The following is a 25,503-nucleotide window of genomic DNA, read 5'->3' as shown; positions in this document are numbered from 1 at the left end:
GGATAAGGGTAGGATGATGGTAATGATGTAGTGTCGTGAAAAAATAAAAATAAATTTAAAAAATAATATTACATCTCCGGCAAATTTGAAACAATATTAAGAGTGTATATATATAATAGTATATAAGTATATATAATAAGTGGGGATATATATTTACATTATTACATGTATCACATCTCTATATTTTAGAAATAATAGACTTTCATCGTGCCTCCGATCAAACTGTTTATAATTACTCCTCTCCATCCAATGGTTGCCTGGAAGAGATCGCTTTTAGCGATAAGGTCGCCCATTGTTTTCCCATTGTTTTCCCATTGATTATTTCTTGTAATTGTTTATATTTATAATAAGTTTACTATTGTGATCTTTTGAAGGAAACAATAAAGAGTGTCTATGTAAGAGTTGTTGTCTAAGAGTGTTTATAACTATTGCTTACCGAGGTATGGCAAAGTCGCAGTTATTAGAAAATTTTCAAAAACATTTGAACATTTTTCCATATTTCTTATTTATTATTTAAAAAGTGCTCCACTAGTGAACTGAAATATTAAACATAAAATATATTTTATGCACTACTAACACTTAATACTCGGTCTCTAGATCTAAGGATCTAGATACCTTCCTATCATCCTATCCTAACGTATCATCTCTCATTAGTGTTCTGTCAGTAAACCGAGAGCGCAGAAGGAATTACCAATCCATTACCTACCATTAAAAAAATAATACTAGGAGCATCTACAGTAATATCAGTATGAAGGTAATTCTGAATAATTATTTATAATACATACATACATAGATGGGGAAAAGGGATTGTTTGTTCCCCCTGGAAACCATCGTGTTTGATCCATTGTTGAGTTTGTCACGATTGGCTGACTGACCTGCTTCATCTTCACTTATCATCCTTTACTGGTGCCCCACCAGTGTATACTGATAGCGCAGGCGGTGTTACGATTCCATTATCATCCATTAAAAAATACATACATACATAACTTTAAATATCTGTCTCCCTAAAATTTAAAATAATTACCTGTCGTTGATTTTTATACAAACGAAGGTAATGACACAATAAAAAAAAAGAATGATTCAATAAAATTAAGATCAACAATGGTATAATAAAAAAATAATAGGTACACACTGTATTACAAAAGATAATGACATTAAATACATCAGCATCATTGTCAGTATATAAAGCATGCATATCTGTTAGTTGATATTACATTATTATTTTTAATAAGCCGTGTGTAAAGATGCAAAACGAGAAACGTGAAATATCTATTGAACATGATAAAGAAAATGGTTTGTGTGAGAATAACGTTCTCTCAACAACATTGGAGGTAGCTGTGAAGAATATTATAAAGAGAGAGGGATACTTGACTCATGTAGTGAATGAAAGACGTCTACCGTTAGATGGAGGGAATTATATGGCAAAATTGGCAGTGGTCAACATAAAGGGGGAAACTGCTGATGGAGATAAAGAAATTGATATTTTCGTTAAAGAAATCTTACCCGATGACGTCAATGGTTTCTTTTTAGCATCTAATTATCATTTGAATGAATTATACGTATACAGGGAACCGTTGAAATATTTTCAAAAATTTCAAGAAGATGCCGGAATACCGATCGAGGATCGGTACAACATTCCGAAGTTCTACGAGGAGAGTAACTCTGAGTTTATAATTTTGGAAAATTTAGCAAAACAAGGATTTACTACTGTCGACAGGATGGAACCAATCACTTTGAGTTTTGCAGAGCACGCAGTGCGACAGCTTGCAAAATTCCATGCTTTATCGTTCGTACTGAAAAGTAAATGCCCAGAATATTATGATAAGAGGATAAAATCCCTTAAATTAAATATGAACTTTAACGATAAATGGAAAAAGTTCATGAAAAATATATATACAGCGACCACGCGTGATTTGTGCGGTGATGCGAAAAAGAAAGCTGAATCCGTTTTTCCAAATGTATTGGAGAGATTACCAAAATTTTTACAAGAGGAAGGTTCTATTGGATGTCTATGTCATGGTGATTTTAGAGCTAATAATATTTTAATGAAAGTAAACGTAAGTAATTTACATACAATTTTAATTTGTAATATGAAATAATTTCTAAAATTATTACGTCAAAAGTTAGGCATTTATTAGTTCTAACATATAAAGGCCAAAAATCTTTTGCTAAGTGAATACTTAATCTTAAATGCGTTCAATAAATAAAATGATTTCCCACATACGAGGACCATCATGAGGGTTTCCAGAGGGGTTTCTGTGAAGATCAATTTGATATTATTCAAGGTGATATTGCTAGCCATAGATTGCTAAATAGACCCCATTATTAACAATCTTCTTCCTCGTTCTCCCCATTGGCTTTGAAATCTCTCTATCCCGTAAAGAAGAAGAGCATAAAGATTCATTTATTTACTAAGAGTTCCAATTTTTTATTCTTTCAGCTGTTAAGTGTTCACTGCTAGACATAAGCCTTACCCATAAAGGGAGTTTTAGCAGTAGTTGCCACGTTTGGCAGGCGGGTTAAAAACCGTAGTTAGGCTTTTAGAAATGTTTTAAGAAAGACGCTGCTGCCCATTCTTCGCTCCCGCGACTAAGCGAAAGAAAAAGACTAAGGACAAGAAAGAACAAGAAACAAAGATTAAGGAAAGAAGGAAGCGAAGAATGGGCAGCAGCGTCTTTCTTAGCTCTTATGACACCCGGCGAAAGAGTTCCAATATAAGACATACATTTCTGATGAGAAATCTCATTCAGACAATGGCTTCTTAAAAATGTTTATTTTACATGTTTCTATTGTTTTTTTTTTTTTTAGGATGGAAAAATAGAGAAATTAATACCTGTTGATTACCAAGTAATACACTACGCGAATCCAGTTACCGACTTAGTATACTTAATATTCTTAGGTACAGATCAAAAATTCAGAAGAGATCACTTGGAAAACATTAAAAACTTGTACCACGACACGATGGCAAGGTTCCTGAGATACTTCGACTTGAACGTGGAGGATTATTTTCCGAGAGTAGAATTTGAGAAGATTTATAAAGACACATTATATTACGGATTCATTACTGCAACTTGGCTGCTACCATTCATATTTGCAGATCATGAAGACCTTCCTGAAGTGAAAGGGGTGGTGGAAAAGGTAGACTACAAGGTGGATAAGAGAATGAAGTGTAGAATACAGGGAATCTTCGACGACTTTATACAATGGGGTTATTTGTAATTAAATTAATTACGTTTTTTTTTTCAATGGATGATAAGGAAATGGTAACCCCGCCTGCGCTAACGGTATACGCTGGCGGGGCACCAGTGAAGGAATACACCTGGAATTGAGCACGATGGTTTCCAGGGGTACCATGTGAAGCCAATTAATTATATGGTAGTTAGGTATTAATTAAAGTTATAAGTTTTGGTCAGATGGCCTTTTCATAATTGGATGAAATTTGAATGATAACCCTGCTTACGCTATTGGTTCAAGCTGGCGGGGTACTAGTGAGTGATAATAGGCAAGGATGAAGTCATATGATAAAATAAAAATTGCTGACTGTTACTTATGTATATGCGTAAACACTATGGTAGATATCATTAGTTACACTGTGACGCCCATTGCACCTCTTATAGAATATTATTCCTGTGTTGAGTTGTACTTACACAATATTTATTTGTTAAGTAAATTACTAACTATAATAATACATACAAGTTTGTGGATAAATTATTAATAAAACATTTGTGTATAAAAAAAGTATTTAAAAATGCAAATGTTTTTATAGGGAGAAAGCGAACACATGTTTTTAGGTTCATATAAATGTAATATATATATATATATATATATATATATATATATATATATATATATATATATATATATATATATATATATATATATATATATAAACATACACATGTATATATGTGTATGTGTGTGTGTATACCTTTCAAAAAGCTTTCGTATCCATTTTTAGTATTTATTGAATAAAAGTATTTTGAACTTGTAAATAAATGAATTCTGTTTTATTTTAATCCTATTTTACTTGACATAAGTACATTTTTTTAAGAAAAAAGCAAGCAATCTATTAGTGATAAAGAGTCATGAACCGTGAAATAATTCATAAATACATTACATTGAAAATATTAAATTTGTTTACTGTTTATTTAATGTAGTGGAAATATTTCGTAACACATTTTCACTCATTTCACTTAAACTTTCAATTTATTTAAGTTTCATATTCTGTAAGCTTTAGTAATTACAAGTGAAGTTTTAAAAAAATAAAGTGAACTAAATCTAAGGATTCTAACATTTACCACAGTTCACTATATGTATTGTATATATTCTTTATTGTACTAAAACATACAGTAGAAACAACAAATTGGTAACAAAGTATGCAAAGGCGACCTTATCTCTAAAAGAGATTGCTCCCAGTCAACCTAACACAGTGGCATCGTATGGGGGGGGGGGAGAGATGTGTTTTTTTTTTAATGGATGATAATGGAATGGTAACCCCAGCCGCGCTATTGGTATACACTGGTGGGGCACCAGTGAGGGATGATAGATGAGGATGAAGCATGTCAGTTTAGCCGATCGTGACTAATTCAACAAGAATTGTTCACGATGGTTTCCAGGGGGAACCACGTGGAGGTCGACCTGTTAGGGCATATTGCTAGCAATGTCGAACTCCATTCTAACAATCCCTTTCCCTCCGGGGGAGGAGTGTTGGACACCATCACGCTGAATCCCAAGTGCATTCATCACAATGGGCTAACTGACTTGTCTTTTCATATTTTCCCTGGAAATCATCGTGGTTGATTTGGCATGAATTTGATGTCATGAAAATTTGGAATTTGTCATGATGGGCTCTAACTGACCTGCTTTCACCGTCACCTATCATCCCTCACTGGTACCCCGCTAGCGTATATCGATAGCGCAGGCGGGGTTACCATTCCATTATCACCTATTAAAAAAAAGATCTGGCTTTTCAATACCACCTATTATCCCTCACTGATGCCCCGCCAGTGTACACCGTTAGCGCAGGCGGGGTTACCATTCCATCATGACCCGTTAAACAAAAACACAGTGGCATAGGAAGTAGTGAGTGGGCAGTAGGAACTTAACAAAAAATAAAAATTTGGATAACTTACAAATATTGCCACCCTAACTAAAAGTATTGTCATTAATCTTTCTTGTTTACAAAATACGAAATTATAAAATCATTAGCGATTATTATAAGAACAGTCGGATAATTAGAAAAAGCAAAACTTTATTTAACAAATTTAATTACAATACAACAATAAAGTTAATATAAAATTCCTTAAATACTAATACTAGTTATATATATATATATATATATATATATATATATATATATATATATATATATATATATATATATATATATATATATATATATATATATATATATATATATATATTTGTCTTTTATAGCTTAGGATTTATTTAATTACAATAATTCATTCATTTCAGCCATTATCCGTTTACTGTTAAACATAGGCCTCTCCCATAGACTGCCATAAGGAATGGTCCCGAACAAATACAATAATAAAAATTACAATATAAATCCTATATATACCAGAGGGACACTTTGTACAAGTCGTTCGCGTAGCCACCTCTGTCCCATTCGTGTTTCTACCGTGAAGCAGTTGTGTTTGCATGGCTGTGTTTCATTTTGAAGGGTGGTATATGGTAGTGAATTTACAATGTACAGAGGAATAACATATCAGTTCTCAAAAATGGCAACGAATGGAGGGTATCATGGGTGAAACAGTATACTCTGTTATGTCCATGGTACTGCTCATGTCTATAGGCGACAGTTACCACTTTCCATCAGGTGGGCTGTGAGCTTGTTTGCCATTCTAAGTTGCATGAAAAAAATAGTATTTTTAAGCTCCTTCTAAACAGAGGTGTATTCGCAATGTGTTTGTAACTTTGGCTATAAACGTTTCTATTTGGAAAAACTTCTCTATTTGGAAACAGTTTAAAAATAAACCTCTATAAAAAAAAATGTGTTCTGACTAGTTATGAAAATGAGTGAAGCAAGAGATGTATGTATGAATAGGGGCATACATAGGGGCATGCTTCGTTCGCCCTGACTACTCCCGCAAAGGACTTGGCGTGAAGTTGATGGGTGAAAATGGTATGGTAACCTCGCCTGCGCTAACGGGATACGCTGGCGGAGCACCAGTGAAGGGTGATAGATGAGAAAGAAAACAGACCAGTTAGCCTATCATGATGAATTCATCAGGAATTAACCATGACAGTTTGCAGGGAGAACCGCGAGGAGGTCGACCTGGTTGGGTATATTGCTAGCAATGGGATTCTCAGTCTCCATTACTAACAATCCCTTTCCCCCATAAGCGTGAAGTTAGATACGAGTAAATTAATAGTCAGTATAACATCTTATATATAAAATTCTCGTGTCACGGTGTTTGTTACCAAACTCCTCCGAAACGGCTTTACCGATTTTTATGAAATTTTGTGTGCATATCGGGTAGGTCTGAGAATCGGCCAACATCTATTTTTCAGACCCCTCAATGATAAGGGTGACCTTCCCCAATTTTTTTTTTTAATTTTTTTGACAAGTTTTCCATTTTTATTTTATTATGATTTAGCATTGAAAAATAACAAACTCAATTTTCACCGTTTTACGATCAACTCCTGTTTTTTAATCGTGATTTTTATATTTCGCAATAAGTGGTAAAACAACGTTTACGGGGTCAGCTAGTAAATATATATAACACAATCTGTTGCTGGAACCATAGACACGGGCTTCGTTTTTTTTTTTTATTAATACTACAGAAGAATAGAACAGAAGTTTAAGAATCCTTACTTAAAAATTATTATGATTTTGAGAGTAAGTTACTCTAATACATCTTGGTGCCACAACTGATTGATTGTTTTTTTTTTAATAGTTGATAACGGAATGGTAACTCCACCTGAGCTGCATACAGACGGGGCACCAGTGAGGGGTGATAGGTGAGGATGAAAAGGTAGGTTAGTTAGCCAATCATGACGAATTCAACGATAAATTAGTCATGATAGTTTCCAGGGGGAAACCGCGTGGAGATCGATCTGATAGGGTATATTGCTAGCCAGGGAGTTGCAAGACTCTATTACTAACAATCCCTTCCCCTCGTACTATATGGGTTGGAGGCTACTTTTTATCGCGATCAGTAAATATCGCCGATGTGCAGCCGAAAATCACTAACATTTTTGGCGAAATCTATTTTTTTGCCCCATTTGGTCGGAAATACAATAATCTACCTTATTTTAAACAACATAAGCATTTTTTTTTTCATATTTTTGAAATTACAGAATGTCAAGTACCAATTCCACCGGACCTTACTCTAACGCTAATTAATTAAGTTGTTTTTTTTTTTATTTTAGTTTAAATAAATAAACTGCTGTTGAATTTCATTCATTACACGTAGTTTTATTAAACTGTAAGCTATGTTTTCTTCCTACAAATATTTTTGATAGCATTTAGCATTCAGAAGCTATATCGATTTTTATGTAAAAAAATATTCGAACGCGATTATTCTCAGAATCTGTTTTTTTTTGTAGTTAATGAATTTTCGCTGCAAAACGACGATATGTCCCGGCCACGCGGACGAAGTCGCGGGCGGAAGCTAGTTTGTCATATTTATAGGCACATTGTAACCTAACTTCATGTCAATAGGTTCGTATAGTCATCGTGTATAATGTGGCATTATTTGCAGTTATTGTTAAAGTAAATTGACATAGATGATAACCCATTCGTACTGCAATTCACTTATAAAAATGTTGAAGATAAGAATAATTATTATGTAATAATGTTATGTTAAGTATTAAATTTATTAATTTTATATTGCAGTACAGATTATTTTACTTATTAACCTTTCTTTGCATAATGGTGGAAATTTCCATCATACCATTGAATGCCCAAAAATTATATAAAAGAACAAGTTCACTTTAAGTTGATCGTGTACGGATACCATTTTAGTGTTTATTGCAGAAAAAAAAAAGTTATATAGCTGTTAAATTTATTTTTTAACCATTTTTACTTTAATTTTGAACATGAATTATATCACCTTGATTTATTTCACGAATAAAAAAAATCATGCAAAGAAGGGTTAAGACTTTAATTTCAATGGATGATAACGGAATGGTAACACCGCCTGCGCTATCGGTATACGCTGGTAGGGCACTAGTGAAGGATGATAGGTGAGGATGAAATGGCAGGTCAGTTAGCCCATCGTAACCATGATGCCAGGGGCTGCGTGGAGGTCGACCTAATAGGCTGACATTGCTAGCGACGGAATTGATAGTGATAGTTCTAATACTTAATCCACTAATAATCTGACTTCCTGCCATTTGAGATATATATATATATATATATATATATATATATATATATATATATATATATATATATATATATATATATATATATATATATATATATATATAATAACAAATATTAATTTTGAATTGAGACATTATATATTATGTATGTTGGCTGTGTGGTCCCGGCATAGTAAGCAAAAGGTGACTAAGGGACTAAATCCTCTTGCCCATGGCAACTACAAAGCAAAACCGCCCAAGGGGGAGGCTACTTATAAAGACTTAAGGTTTTTAATTTGGCTTCTTCATTTGAGAGTGTTTATATATATAATATCGTATATTATTATTTATTTTTTATATATAGTATTAATTTATTTTTGGACACTATAAAATAGGTATACAGGGCTGACTTAATGGCTATAAGCAATTATGATTATAATTTACTACACTAATATAAATGAAATGTACACCATATATTTTTAATTCTATCGAGTAATTATTTGATTACGCAACTGTATAAAGTTTGCAATTCCATATTGTATGAAAACTATTTACTGAAATTCATTCTCCAGTGTATTGAGACAAACAGACAACAGTTTTATTTATGATCCGATTTATTTTACGATATTTATTATAACCAAAATAAGCAAAACTAAAAGAATTTGGTTTATTCGGTTCTTAAACTGTACTGAATTGAACAAAAAATTATAAATAACATGATTGCATTTGCTTGTTACAGATCTGTGAACCATATTCCGAATTCATCATGAACAATATCTACAGTAAGAACAGAAAACCAAGAAAACATAGAAACAAGAATAAATAAACATGGCATCAAATACATTAGTAATGTACAAATATGTGAAACCAATAAAACGATGGCACATACGACACCATATACAGAATACAACAGAACGGAAATCCAAAAAATTAACAAAATTCAAAATGAAAAGACGCTCGTTGAACATAATAGCGACAGTCATCATCCTAGCTTCGTTGCCTTATAGCTCGACACTGAGCTTACCAAATGGGGATCCAGCCCCTGGTAGATCTCCTGGACCACCTAACATCGAATCTGTTGAACTTATAGATGCGACTGATAAGAATGCATTGAAAGCTGACAGTGATAAGCCAACGAATACAGTGCCCGATGTTTATGACGAAGTGACGACAAATGACGATGTGCTAGAAGTGACGACAGTTAGTGACGCAGGTGTGAGTGAGAGAGCAGTGGTTGATGCTTGTGCCTTCGCGAGGATTCCGAGTGACAGTGGTGAGATTGTCACGCTCAGTGATGAAGATAGTGATGTTAATTTGACAGTCAGCCATCCTGTGTTTGAGGCGGACGCGCTGGTGAGGGGAGTCGTCTATGATGGTGAGTCTTTAAATAAATAATAATAAGTCATTCAGCAAACACTGTTACACTTAAAAAAGAAGGTTCATATAAAGTAATATAACATGTATAGAAGATAAAGGTGTTAGCAATTGTTTGCTGGAGTGGTTTTTCGCTCAGAATTACGTAGTGTGCTCGAGTCGTACGTACGGAGGAGTACGTACTGTAGTCGAGAAGCTACAGTGCTGATTTTTAGCGGATTATCTTTATATTGTTTGTAATGGTATGTCTTCGAAAGATTGTAAGATCTGCTTAATACTGGCTATATTTTGTTACCTTTTACCATAAGTTTTGAAAACATTACTCTGTCTGCATTTTTTTTTATACAACTTAGAATGGCAAACAAGTTGACGGCCCACCTGATGGAAAGTGGTAACCGTCGCCTATAGACATGAGCAGTACCATGGACATAACAGACTATACTGTTTCGCCCATGATACCCCCCATGCGTTGCCATTCCTGAGGAGTCAGGTGTTATTCCTCTGTACCCAGTAAATTCACGCCATATCCCATCCTTTAAACCGAAACACAGCTATACAAACACAACTGCTTCACGGTTGAAACACGAATGGGACAGAGGTACCCAAGTAATCAACTTTTGTACAAAGTCTCCCTCATATTAGAATGGCTAACAAGCTGATGGCTCACTTCAATGAAAAGTACATCCGTTAGTAGTGGACATGTACAGCTCTTACGTTGTTATTTCTAAGAACTAATATTTTATGCTATATATTTATTTATTATAATGCATTCATATTCATAATATAGAGTTGTTACAATGTTATTATGAAGAGTAAGTACATGAACTCTGAACTACTAATAATTATCTAGTACTTTTAAAGTAAATTTTTAGTACTTTCATTGTGTATATATATATATATATTTGAACCTAAATGCAGACACAACGCATATATATATATATATATATATATATATATATATATATATATATTTGTAATTCTTTATTAAACAAATTTTTTATTGCAATATATTTTAGCGATTTAAAAAGTTGAACATGAATCATCATAATTTCTAACATTAAGTTCATTAATTGTTTTTACTGAACAATTGATTCATTGTATAGCAATGGATAATAACTTAAGGGGAAGCCTATTAAGAAATGGTTTATTTAAAAAAAAAATATAATATACTTAAATTCTACTTATATATATTTTAAAGTTTGTAAAAATGCTTAGATATTTTAATGCTAATGCCTAACAGCCTGAACGAATTTGTAATAAATTTGGAACATAGATGAACCTATGTCCTATATAAAGTACAGTTTATTCTAATTCATGCAAGAAAGGCTACGAAATAGAGCTAGTAATTATATTTACTTTTCCAATTTAATAAAAATAAAATTAGAAACTATTACATTTTGTAGCCCTTACAATAATAAAAGTATTAAAGATTAAGGCAAATGAATATTTAACGGATTAACCCACGCAACCTGTCTGTCGATCGCATACAATAATATTATTTGATTTCGTTTGTATTCATACATTATTCATGCAACATTCGTCTACAGAATCGATAGATACGTCTTTTCTATGTAAAAACTTGATTGGATCATTCGTAATCCTATATTTTTTAAATATTTTAGTTCCTATGTTGAGATTTAGCACTAACGTGCGTGAATAAGTGATAAAAAAATTTCCAATGTGAATAAATATTATTTACTCACATCGGAAATTTTTAAATGTGAGTAATATCATTTACTGATATTGGAAATTTTTAAGTGTGAGTAAATAATATTGATATTATTAAATAAATATTAATATGGATAGATTTTCTGTGTTCTGGTTGAGGAAAGGTTTTTGATGAAAGATATTTGTTTGGAGAATAGTATTGCGTTCCGCAAAAAAAAAAAAGATTTCATTTGTGGCAAAACCAATTGTTTTGATCTGATACTGAATCGATTTTGCTAAAGTGACTATGGGATTAATCTGAAGGAATAAAGGATACCTTTAGTTTTCAGATATAGGAAAGAATTCCAAATCGGTTTATGATTAACAATGATTAAATTACAAAATTAGAGCTTCGAGTTTATAAACGGGTCAATTTTTTGTCAATTAGCTGATTCTTTTTTTTATCACTGTTCTATATACTTAGGCACATAATTTATCTTGACATATCTATATTTAATTATTTAATAAATAAAATGAGTTTTTGCGCATTAAAAAGATGCAAAAATTATAATACAAAATAAATATAGAAATTATAAAGGAATGAATCATAACTATTTATCACATAAATCGTATGAAAAAGTTGACCTGTTTTACACGAAGCATTTGTATGGAGACACTCTATCTATATAACCTAAGTAATAAAGATATGAGGTAATGAATATAAAAGAAATATTACCAAATTTAAAACATTATCCATTTTTTGGAATCGGTTAAAAATATTAGGTTTCCCTCCTCTAAAAGAATGCCCGTGTTTTGATTTCAGTCAGTATTTCTAATATAAATGAACGTATACGAGTAATTCCAAATGTACATACCCGAAATGGAATGCTAAATATACATGACGCGGTGTAATCCTTCTGTTTCTCAAACAAAGCATTGTACACGTGTTTGACATAATCTAAACGGGTTCGCAGTTTGCGGTCGTTATATAGAAGACTGGCGTGGGGGTTCTTTATAAAAAGAGTTGTCCACTGCATGTGGAACGTTAATTTAATGTCAATTTAAGGATAAGCAAGCTTAAGTGGCAATGGGCTGTTTACATAGCTCGAAGAACCGACAACCAATGGCGAAGAATGGTTCTTGAGTGGCAACCCAGTATGGGCAAATGTAATATAGGGCGACTGTATTGGATGGAGTAACGACCTGAAATGCATTGCAGGGAGTCAGTGGATACAGGTGGCTCAGGACCGTTCCTTATGGCTGTTTATGGGGAGGCCTATGTTCAACAGTGGACATTTGACGACTAATATCATTATGGTGATATAATTAAGGGATTAAAACGGGATTTGAAAATTTGTATGGAATTCGAGTTTCGAAGTTAGATATGTGAAATATTATTGAAGCCACGGGTTAAATCTTGTATGTAATTTAAGTATGGATTAGACAGGTAGTTAAATCTATTTTTGTTAAGATTGAAGAGTGACATTTGACCTCAATATCATGAAAATGACAATAAGGTTCAAGCTGAAGTTTGTGAGTTTATTAACCGGCCTATTCACATTAGCCATAACGAGGTCCTTGGCTTGGATACAATTTAATTCCTTATCCAGAATCTTCTATCTACTATTGAAGTCAGTTATTATCTAATTGATTCATAATTTAAACTAGTTATATTTTGATTTACGTTCTTTCTTTACGCAAAAAAACAATTACTTGTAAATTATTTAATTTCAAATTAAAATCATCTTTATCATATAATTTAAAAAATAAATAATTTTCTCAACTTTGTCAAATAGTTTTATTAAAAATGATTTGACAAACATGTTTATTTTTATACAACTTAGAATGGCAAACAAGTTGACGGCCCACCTGATGGAAAGTGGTAACCGTCGCCTACAGACATAGACACCATGAACATAACAGCATGATACCCCCCATGCGTTGCCATTCCTGAAGACTCGGGTGTTATTCCTCTATACCCTGTAAATTCACTGCCATATCCCACCTTTCAAACCGAAACACAGCCATGCAAACACAACTGCTTCACGGTAAAAACACGAATGCGTAAAGGTGCCCAAGCAAACGATTTTTGTACAAAGTCTCCCTCTGGTTCTCTTTTTAATTTTAAAGATTCAAATTGTATTTGTTTGCTCATGAAATATATATAAAAAAAATTCATCAACGCAATACAAACAATGACATGGATCTAATACACGTCTATTATTGATGGAAAATTAAATCGATTGTCTCACTCATCGTTGTTGGTTTAATTTTAAATTATTATAGACAGATGTGTTTATCTACATTCTACATTGTTTTTCATATCTAGATAATCTTCCTTTCCTGAAAACGAAATTACAGAGCATTAACAACGAAATTACTGGGTACAAAGCATGGCCATAGCTAGGGGCATTGGAGGGCATTGCCCTACCTTAAAAGGCCCAATGCCCTACCTTAAAATGAAAGGCGCCAAGAAAATTAGACGAAGACGCTTTTTCGAAGTCAATTATGGCTTCTGCCCTATCAAAAAATTCTTTTGCCCTACTTTAAACGTGGGTCTAAGCTACGGCTCTGGGACAGAGGCATACTGATAGAGGCCACTCGTCCTCCCTTAGTTGGCTCTTACGTCACCCACGGGAAAGGCAGGGGTGGCCTATTCAATGCACGGCCACTCACATGTCACCGTATGTTATGTACGTAGGCGATAGTTACTTTACACTTTCCACCAGGTAAGCCAGATATATAATCTGACCTTTGATAAGTCATTAGACTTGACAATCAATAAAATGTCTCAATAAATCAAATATAGACTTCAGATATTTGATAATAATGATGAATCTCGATCAAATACGCTGCAACAAAAAAGACAAAGATTGCCTGTTATTTGGAGAACAGCAAATACTTATTTCTTCGTGATGCCAAAGTAAACATATCCATCTATCTTACACTCGTATTAAAAGTATCCTTAGATATAGTAATATTTCTTCTTGCTTCAGCGAGGACTTTCGTCCGCAATCCATCATCTTAAACAAATATTTTCTCACAAGAGAATCACGGAGAATTATTATTATAAAGTAATATGAAACACTTTCACCGACTTTCCGAAATAACTTCCTTTCCGGTGGGTGTCGTCAGAGGCGACTAAGGTAACTCAATGGTCGAGGGATGGGCAGCATTTCTCTTATAACGTCACTAAAGTTGGGGGAAAAGGGATTGTTAACAATGAGGTTTAAGGTCCATTGTTAGCAAAAAGAGCCCTATCAGTTCGACCTCCATGTGGTTCCCCTGGAAACCACAGTGAGTAATTTTTGGTTAATTGGTCACTATAGGCCAACTAACCTGGCTTCATCCTCACCTATTATCCTTCCCTGATACCCCGATAGCATATACCGATAGCGCAGGCGAGATTCCCTTCTATATTTACCCATTAGAAAATATATACCCAAAGTCTAACTGCGGTCTCCAACCCGCCTGCCAAACGTCGCGACTACTGGCAAAACCCCTTTCATTATGAGGGAGACCTATACTCAGCAGTGGACAGTTATTTTTTTTTATACAACTTAGAATGGCAAACAAGCTGACGGTCCACCTGATGGAAAGTGGTAACCATCGCCTATAGACATGAGCAGTACCATGGACATAACAGAGTATATTGTTTAGCCCATGATACCCCCCATGCGTTGCCATTCCTGAGGACTCAGGTGTTATTCCTCTGTACCCAGTCAATTCACGCCATATCCCACCCTTCAAACCGAAACACAGCCATGCAAACACAACTGCTTCACGGTTGAAATACGAATGGGACAGAGGTACCCAAGCAATCGACTTTTGTACAAAGTCTCCCTCTGGACAGTTATGTATTTGCTGATATGATGATGAAGGAAAAGTAATAAGTGAATCAACTGTTTTTCAACCTCATTCGAATTTCTAAATATCTAAAGTCGACAAATTGTAAACTCGTGTACCTAATGGTTTTAGCGAAGTTGTTGGGGGATTTTATGGTACTTTGAGCAAGCGGAGTTTTATGTTTTCTGTATTTGTCCTTTAATTTTGTTTATCGTAGGATTTGTTTAATGGTCGATTGCTTAGAAGAAAATATTGTTTGGCTTTAAATCCTCCATAAATTTTTCTGAAAACATAATTTCTCCGAAGTGACTATCTTAATGGTTGAGACGATGACGATGAATGGTTTACCATTGTAGCTGCGATAGTGGACCGATAATAACTTTAGAGCCTTTCGTTTATTACATGGGAATGTTTAATTTAATTTTGATTCTCGGTGAATTTCTAATTTAATGTAAAAAGTATCCGAAGAAGAATATTTTGTAGCTCGAAGAGTCGATAGCGGAATCGCCAAAGTTTAAAAATGTAGTAAATTTAAATTCTGTACTATAGGACTCTATATATATATGTAGATACACACACGCATACTCACACACACGCGCACACGCACACAAGCATCATGATATCAGCCATTATCTGCCCACTGCTGAGCATTTTTTTTTTTATTTTATACAAAAATCCAGAGCTCTTAAAAAATAACTTACATGCTAAGTCTCTTATGAATACAGCCAATAACGGATTTTATTTATACAAACGAAAATTTTAATTCCAAAGCGAGGAAGGCAAGTTAGAGTGGGTGTAAAAACATAAAGAACGATCCTTAGCCACCTACATCCATTAACTCCCTGGAATGCATTTGGGGTCGTCACTCTATCTATTGGGTGTTTTTTAATAGATGATAATGGAATGGTAACCCCGCTTGCGCTATCGGTTTACACTGGCGGGCACCAGTGAGGGATGATAAGTGACGATGAAGCAAGTCAGTCCATCGTGACAAATTCATGATACAAGTTTCCAGGGGAAACCGCGTGGAGGTTGACTTGATTGGGTTTATTGCTAGTAATAGGATTACTAATCCCCATTACTAACAATTCTCTTCCCCACTCTAGTGGAGGGTTATCCTACACTGCGTTGGCTTATATGGAATCGCCACTCAAGGATCTCTGTTCACCATCGAATTCAAGAACAATTTATTCTTTGCTCCATCATTAGCCCGAGTTAATTGATATTAATTGATATCAATGTTCGCATAATTCGTTTTTCCTGCTCCCGTCCTTGAAATACTCATAAGCAATATAAACATGAAGTTAATTGAAAACGTCTCCAATTATCTGAACGGTGAAACATTGTCCTAAGCAAACTTTAACGATTTGGTGCCGTTACCTCCCATTCTGGGGGTATCTTTGTACAAGCTTTGTTCGTGATTTATATTCGTTATTCCCCCAATTTCATGTCATGGAAAAATATAATTATATTGATATAAAGTCAGCTTTAAATCTTGGATGTAAGCTATTAAAATTTAATGTCTTTTAGGTTTGTTGGGGTACTGTGAATTACTTTATTCACAGTGCTATATTTTTTTATGCAACTTAAAATGCCAGACAAGCTGACTGCCCACCTCATGGAAAGTGGTAACCGTCGCCTATAAACATGAGCAGTACCATGGACATAACAGAGTATACTACTTGGCTCATGATACCTTTGCCAATCCTTCTCATCTATTATCTGTTAATTCACTGCCATGTTCCGCACAGCCATGTAAACATAACTGCTTCACGGTAGAAATACGAATGTGAAAGGGGTGCCCAAACAAACGATTTTTGTACGAAGTATCTCAAGGTATATTGTTCATTGTTACCGCTTTTCATAAGATGAAAGATTAATTTCTTTACCATTCCATGAATATTATAAAATATGACCAACCTATTAAACTCGTGTACCTAATCATTCCGTAGAAGGTGGGAAAGTGATTGTTAGTATTATGGACTATCACTCCTATTGCTAGCAATATACCCTGTCAGGTCAACCTCCACGTGGTCCCCCTGAAAACTATCGTGCTTAATTCTAGGTGTATTCAGCACGATGGGCTAACTGGCCTGCCTTTTAATTCTCATCTATTATCTATCACTGGTGTTCCGCCAGCGTATACTATTAACGCAAGCGGGGTTATAATTCCATTGTCATTCATTAAAAAAAACCATTTCATAGACATATTATATTTGAAATATTTGAATTTAAAACTAGAAATTATGTACAATTAAAGCAATTATGTTCGCATGGCTGTGTTTCGGTTTGAAGGGTCAGATATGACAGTGAAATAACAGAGTACAGAGGCATATAATCCGTTATGCCCACGATATTATTCATGTCTATAAGCGACGGTTACCACTTTCCATTGGGTAGGCCGTCAGCTTGTTTGCCATTCTAAGTTCCATAAAAAAATGAAAATAAACCTAGTGGAATTGAGAAAGAATTATTAGAATAAATTCAAAATTAGGAAAAGTATGGAATAACGTATACATTAGCTAACGTAACTACTGGCAAAAATTTTTTTATGGGGGAAACCCATGTTCAGCAGTGGACAATAAATAAATGATATAATAGTAATAATTTAGGGGATAAAACCCTTTCGATTCCAGAAGGAGTTATCAAAGTCAGTTCAGAATTGGGAGAAAAGCCACCAAGACAATACAGATGAACCGAGAATCTTCTCCTCTAAAGGGAGTATTTTAAAAGTAAAAGATAAATCTCGGCGATGTTAGGGGGGAAAGTGGGTAAGATAGATTAATTCCCGTTTCAATCGGCCGCGGATTGCGTACAGAATCTTGATGAATATTCGACTACTTTGTTCTGTTTGGACATGAATCGATTTTGTTTCTAGTCGTGTATTCCCACAGCTGTTCTATTCTATCTCGATTCTCTAAATCAAAGTGAAACTCTTTTGTAAATTATTAATTTAAAAATTCTCTGGTGAAAGTGTTGTTTTTTCTATACAACTTAGAATGACAAACAAGCTGACGGACCACCTGATAGAAAGTGGTAACTGTCGCCTATAGACATGAGCAGTACAATGGACATAACAGAGTATACTGTTTCGCTCATGATACCCCCCATGCGTTGCTATTCCTGAGAACTCAGGTGTTATTCTTCTGTACCCAGTAAATTCACGCAGTATCCCACCCTTCAAACCGAAACACAGCCATGCAAACACAACTGCTTCACGGTTGAAACACGAATGTGTAGGTACCCAAGCAATCGACTTTTGTACAAATTAATGGTAGCGGAATTAAACAAAATAATTCTAGTCAAATAAGCAGCGAGAAGAGATTGTTTTACGCTTATACATATAAACGAGTTTGAAATATTGATTAAAGAAATAAATTATTTAATATATTATATTATATAGCGTGTAAATTCTGTTTACAAAGCAAAATGTCTCTCATCTACGTTAATGTGTAGGCGTATAAGGTTTCCTTTTCTTCTATCTTTCGAGACGACACTAAAAACTCGATAACACAATACTTAAAACGCAATTTGTCTTTATTAAAACACGCTCAGATGTAATACAAACTGATGAAACATAAGTGGGGGCTTTATCGAGCGTGGCCTTGTTCCATAAATTTGGCCTGATAGTGAAATGTAGGAAAAATTATACGTAAGTGTGAAAGTTGCTTAAGTATTAAGTATATAAGGGGAATTAGGCAGTTTCGTGACAAATCGGGCGTCGCGTGTCGACTCGTAGTTCGGATTATGGTATGTTATTTGCTATTACTGGACTTGTTACTTTGGTATTTATTGGTGTGTCAGTTTTTAGCCAACTGCGTCGGAATTGGTAAAGGGTCACGTTATAACGTTATAGGTGTTCATAATTCAAATTTTCATTTATAATATGGTCATAGTCGTAGAATACTGACGGATCTATATATGTAATCTTTGTCAGATCCGTCAGTATTCTACGACTATGACGATATGTTGATTTAGTAAATAATAATTAATGTTATTCAAATATTTTTTTATACAATTTATAATGGCAAACAAGCTGACGGCCCACCTGATGGAAAGTGGCGTGAAATTATAGGGTACAGAGGAATAACACCTGAGTCCTCAATAATGGCAACGCATGGGAGGTATCATGGGCAAAACAGTATACTCTGTTATGTCCATGGTAATGCTCATGTCTATAGGCGACGGTTACGACTTTCCATCAGGTAGGCCGTCAGCTTGTTTGCCATTCTAAGCTGTATAAAAAAAAAAAATATTGTAGAATTAATTAATAAATAGTTTAATAATAAAATTTACTTGTGTGTATTTTACTTGTGTTGATGTTATTTTAATTCGTCAATTTGAAAGTGTTGCTGGAAGTCAGTGAAAGCAGGTGGCTCAGGACCGTTCCTTGTGACTGTCTACGGGGAAGGCCTGTGTTCAGCAGTGTACAGACAATGCCAGATACAATAATGATGGTAATGATGAGTTCTGATGGTAAACGGTCACTGTAGCCTATAGACGCCTGCAACACTAGGGATATCACAAGTACCCTGTTATATCCACGGTACTGCTCATGTCTATAGGCGACGGTTACCACTTTCCATTGGGTGGGCTGTCAGCTTGTTTGCCGTTTTAAGTCACAAAATTTTTGTTTAGTTAAAAAATATTTCTGTATTTTTTTTTTTGTTACTGGCTACAATTTAATAAATGAATGTAAAGAAAAAAAAATATTAATGGAAAATGATGTACAAAATGTGAAAATAATTAATATTACGGTATAAAATGATAGAATTTAAACATATAATTGTTATTCAACGCACATCGTTTGTCGGTACAAAGGGACGGCGAGTAGAAACTGTCATTATACAAAGCTCTATGTAAAAGGGATGCCCTTTGCCCTTTGACTATCTCTAGAAACGCGCCACTAAATTTGCAACTCGGTTTTACGTAAGTACTTATATCAAATATTCGAAATATCTCACTTAGTATTATAAATGTAATATTAATATATTAGAATTGTAACCGGACGATGTTGGGAGGAGTGATTGTTAGTAATGCGTACTACCAATCCCATTTCTAGCAATATATCCTCTCAGGTCGACCTCCACGTGGTCCTCCCTGGAAGCCATCGTGCTGAATACCAGGTGTATTCATCACGATGGGCTAACTGACCTGCTTTTTCATTCTCACCTGTCATCCCTCACTGGTGCCATGCCATCGTTTATCGTTAGCGCAGGCGGGGTTACCATTCCATTATTACAAAAAAAACCAGACGATGTTTGTTTTGGTTCATGTAAAAAATATTACACCAAATTAGATGCGGTTTTGACACTTGTATTCTTGAAAGTTTAATTTAAAATTTGGTGTTTTTAATCTTGATATGTCAGCTAGGAGCCTACTTTTAACCGCAGTTTTGTATGCGTAACTGCGTAATAAAGTTTCTATTGGACCAATCTGTAATTATGTCCTTTTAGACAAAAAAAAACCAAATACGTTATAATAACTAAGTTGTGAGGTGTGATACATAAAAAAGATATAAAAGACTTAAGAATTTCCTTCTTTTTTTGAAGTCGGTTAAATTTTAAAAGTACTTTCATACAATTACAGACATTTTGCCTCCCTTTTATCTAGTGACAATAAGATCGTGACAAGCCGTTCTAGGATTATTTTAAAAGGCGCTCTTTCTTTTATGGTTTTAGAACAAAGAAATTCCAAATTCAAATATTCAATTTAAATATTAAAATCAATATTGGCTGGAATGGATGTGCTGAACCATAGATATATAATTGAGCACTGCAGTAAGTGTTGAATGCTTGTAATTAAAAGTAAAATATAGATGCGTGTGTTCAAATCAGATAATATACGATAGCATTTGTTCTTAGAACCGAGTCACTTCGGATGCTTATATGTGTTTATAACTAAAAATTTATGAAATGTTACACTATAAAGGTTATGGATCTTTTATGATACTTATTGACTTCGATATTTTGGATAGAGATTTTGTAAATACAATATTAGGAATATTTCTTTTAATATGTTGACACTTGTTGGTTGCATAGAATCATTTTATTGTTTTGTCAAAATAAGTGCAGTGCCGACTCTAAGATAGCAATTACTTGTTCCGTTAGAATTATTGTTATACTTTCTGTGATTATGTATTAGAATAAACATATTCCAAATTTAAATATGAGATGATTGTGTCACCAAACAAATGTTTATTCAAAAACAGGTCTACTTTTTTATCTATTTATTTATATTTTGCACACATTAAAATATGTCTACAGGGCGGACTTAATGCCTGATGGCATACTCTACCAGTCAACCGTTACGCTAAACAATGAGAGTAAATGGCGGTGTATATATTTATAAAAAAAATGTAAATTAAATATATATTTTGAGAGATAACAACAATTTATGATAAATAAACATATAAGCGTATAGAATAATATACTTACAAAAAAATACATATATAAATCACAACATACAATACATAAATAAATAACTATATATAGTACATATTAAATTAATAAATATATGAATCATAACTAATTATATAATAGTACAGATTATTATATAATCTTAAATTGAAAAATAAAATATATTCACAACAATATTCTCACGAATTTATTTAAAAGAACTTGAATTTGAAACTTGAACTGAATCGTAATGATGTCTATCTCGGCTGAATACTTTGATTTATATCTAAGCGTAGACATAAAATATGTATTCATTTTTAAAACATAAAAAATGGGTATAATTTCAATTAATACTTGTATATCAACGTGTAAGCAATATGCATATGTATATTTATTTATAAAAAAAAAAATGTTCCAAATTCGAATTTAGAAAATCGATCTGATCTGGGAGATTTTCAATCCAATTACTTGCAACACTGAATAAATGCATTAGGTCATGATTTAAAATAAAAAAAAAGTAGTTAAACGTCAAATTAACTGGCTAAATGACACTTTTTTGATACTCAATGCTCTTTCTATATAAACTAGATTAAAATAAATACTGGCCGAAGAAGGCGCGTCACCTACTTGTAATAAAATCTGAGTGTAGAAGGCTGTGAAAATGTTTAAATATGACTGTGTGTATGTGTATATATACATATATATTAGTGAATGAGCGCGTGACCCACATTTTAAACATTACGTTTATGTTCTAATTTTTATAGCAGCTCCCTCCATTTTGTGAATATTAAATGTTTACCGCTCATGCAGAGTATTGGAGTGTGAAGATTAGTAATTTATATTATGTTAACTGTATACCGCGGCTTTGCCTGCGTATGTAAAATATCCTTAAAAAAATAAAGTTTCTTTTTTGTAACTTAGAATGGCAAACAAGCTGTCGGTCCACCTGATGGAAAGTGGTAACCGTCGCCTATAGACATGGGAAGTACCGTGGACATAACAGAGTATACTGTTTCGCCCATGATACTTTTTTTGCTGTTTTTCTCATGCGTTGCCATTCCTGAGGACTTAGGTGTTATTCTTCGGTACCCTGTAAATTCACTGCCATATCCCACCCTTCAAACCGAAACACGGCCATGCAAACATAACTGCTTCACGTTAGAAACACGAACGGGACGGAGGTATCCAAGCAAACGACTTTTGTACAAAATCTCCCTCTCCATACAAATGCTTCGCCAATAACAGGTCAACTTTTTTGTCCATGTGTGTGTAAATAGGGTTACCATAATCTATATTTATGTATTACTCAGTGTATGGGAGAAACTCAGTAGTTTTTGCATGAAAGAGTACCAAACATTCATGTATTGATATAAATTTTTGTATTTATTGTACTTATAGGATTTAAAAAAAAAAAACAACGAGGTGGACTGATCAGCATCTTTTTACAGTTGCAGTGGAAACAAACATTTTTAACTAAGAAATATGACTCAAAATACAATAAAAAAAATAATGATTAAATTTGAATTGTTTAAGTATTTTTTATACAGTAAACATTTTAAAAGTGCCGTTTCAATTGTTATAAACCAATACGGGAGCATACTTTGTCAACTGCAAAAAGAATCGTAAAAATCGGTTCAGAATTAGCTGCGTAATCGTATTATTTTTACTAAAATTATAAACATGAAATTAAGTTAGTTTGTTTATTACCTTATAGCAACTTAACGCCTTAACCAATCAAAAAATTATATTTGGTGTATAAATTTGATAAAAATTGAATGGCGAAAGGCATAGACTTATATCTCGGCATAATTTTTATCTCAGTTAGTTTTTTTGGTGGTTTTTTGGTAACCCGCTCGCGCCAACGGGATACGTTGGCGGAGCACCAGTGAAAGATGATAGATAAGAAGGAAAACAGGCCAGTTAGTCCATCATGATTAATTCATCAGGAGTTAACCATGATAGTTTCCAGGGGGAACTGCGAGGAGGTCGATTTGGTTGGGTATATTGCTAGCTATCTCAGTTAGTTAAAATATATCTGTCACACTGACGAAGTCGCCGGCAAAGACTAGTATAATAATATTGTCACACCACTTTCTTTTGGGAGTTGCTTAAAAGTAGACATACGCACACCAGGAAGTTACTTCTAATCCACGTGTTGAATGTAGGAAGACGTGTAAAAGGAATACGTACCCACATAAAACGTACGCATTTCCCATAGGATACCAAATAAAATTTCACTTGATATATAACTTCCAAGAAGCGCACGCACCGTAAAAGGCTGCGGTTCCGACACCTTCGCAATGTTGTAGTGAAAAATAATGCCTTATTTTCGCCAGTCTTTGTGCTTGCCTGGTTTGAAATTTGAATTACCTTAATTTTAAGTTTCGAATCAACTTCAAAAGGACGTTCTAAATTCAACTGTAATTTTTTATTTTTTATTTTTAACCGTCTTTCAATTTGACAGTTTTATTTTAAATTATTTAAGAATGAATGTTCTTCTTTTATTTATTTTATATTATTATAATATTATTTTTAACTGTTTTTTATTTGAGTAGTTTTATTTTCAAATTATTTAACGATATTCTTAAGTCGATTGTATTTTAGAGTAATTTTCATACAACTTCAAAAAAGTTTTTTTTTTTTTTCTTTTTCTCCTAGAGTTCAAAAGTAACATTCATATCTTTTTTGTTATAATTTTAAAATTAATTTTAACTTTAAATTTAAAGTTCCCTGCCGAGGTTTTTCCAAGAGATTACTGCATGGGGTCCTTCAAAAAGGGGGTAAAGAGTTTTCTTCAGAGTCGGCATATACTTGATTGCCATCTCAGTAATATAAAAAAAAAACTTTAAAATTAGTATAATATATATTTTACTTGACCTTGTTCCATTTCAGCGTACCTCTTAAAATATTTTCAAAGGCCTAACTGCGGTTGCCAACCCGCCTGCCAAGCGTGGCAACTACTGGCAAAACTCCCCTTATGGGGAAGGCTTATGTTCAACAGTGGACAGTTAACGGCTGAAATAATAAATAGTAATATGTATATATATATATATATATATATATATATATATATATATATATATATATATATATATATATATATATATATAATAAATAAATAAACGAAAATTGTGCGTTGAAGCGAGCAAAATCATAGACTACAACTAGTTTACTTATTTATTTATAAAAGGTACGAGCGAGATTTTTACGGGACTTCTATGACCCTACCCTCATATTTCTAACTTTCTCTAATAATTCTGAGGTCTAAAGTTTGACGTCACGAGCCCTAAAATTTCACTGCCATGATCCCATCCAGGATTATTGAAATTCGTTACGTCATACATTTATTATTATTAAAAAATAATTACAACAAAATGTCGCCGAGTGACATTGATGAATGTTCGTAATCTAGTTAAAACGGCATTAGGCTCGAACTTGTTTAATTAAATTTTGTGTATCTAAATTATAATAAAACTAGTCATCCAGCCCGGCTTCGCACGGATAAATACCGGATAACTTTGTATAAAAATAGTTTGCTCGGGCACCTCTATCTCATTCGTGTTTCTACCGTGAGGCAGTTGTGTTTGCATGGCTGTGTTTCGGTTTGAAGGGTGTGATATGACAGTGAATTTACAGGGTACAGAGGAATAACACCTGAGTCCTCAGAAATGGCAACGCATGGGGGGGTATCATGGGCGAAACAGTATACTCTGTTATGTCCATGGTACTGTTCATGTCTATAGGCGACGGTTACCACTTTCCATCAGGTGGGCCGTCAGCTTGTTGGCCATTCTAAGTTGCGTAAAAAGAAGAGTTTTTTTTTGTAAATTTTCAAGAGTCTAGGGATCAAGAACGTTTTGAAGTATCGCCGCTAATGAGGATTATTATTTTAACTTTTTTGGAAAGT

General features: G+C 33.7%; 2 protein-coding genes across 5 annotated transcripts in view; both read left to right on the top strand.

Annotated features, from left to right (window-relative positions):
- The window catches only part of LOC113521479 (uncharacterized), a 346,189-nt gene that overhangs the window by 85,437 nt on the left and 235,249 nt on the right, over nucleotides 1–25,503 (top strand). For all 4 annotated transcript variants that reach the window (XM_052902976.1, XM_052902975.1, XM_052902974.1 and 1 more), the window contains exon 2: nucleotides 9,071–9,706. In XM_052902976.1, the coding sequence (XP_052758936.1) occupies nucleotides 9,160–9,706 (547 nt within the window). In that variant the 5' untranslated portion in view covers nucleotides 9,071–9,159. The remainder of the gene's footprint in view (nucleotides 1–9,070; nucleotides 9,707–25,503) is intronic.
- Nucleotides 1,208–4,000, top strand: LOC113511429 (uncharacterized). The gene is made up of 2 exons (XM_026895052.3): nucleotides 1,208–2,057; nucleotides 2,809–4,000. The coding sequence occupies exons 1-2, from the start codon at nucleotides 1,245–1,247 to the stop codon at nucleotides 3,217–3,219; spliced, it is 1,224 nt and encodes a 407-aa protein (XP_026750853.2). The 5' UTR covers nucleotides 1,208–1,244; the 3' UTR covers nucleotides 3,220–4,000.

The sequence above is a fragment of the Galleria mellonella genome, unplaced genomic scaffold (assembly GCF_026898425.1).
Source record: "Galleria mellonella isolate WM207_F2 unplaced genomic scaffold, CSIRO_AGI_GalMel_v1 utg99, whole genome shotgun sequence".
NCBI classification, from domain to species: Eukaryota; Metazoa; Arthropoda; class Insecta; order Lepidoptera; family Pyralidae; genus Galleria; species Galleria mellonella.
Note: the sequence above shows the minus strand (reverse complement) of the source record. Positions and strands in the feature narration are given on the sequence as shown.

Excerpts from the sequence above, each read along its gene's own strand:
- LOC113511429 (XM_026895052.3), top strand. The coding sequence starts at position 1,245 with ATGCAAAACGAGAAACGTGAAATATCTATTGAACATGATAAAGAAAAT. Across the intron at positions 2,058-2,808 it reads ATATTTTAATGAAAGTAAAC|GATGGAAAAATAGAGAAATT; the intron begins GTAAGTAATTTA and ends TTTTTTTTTTAG.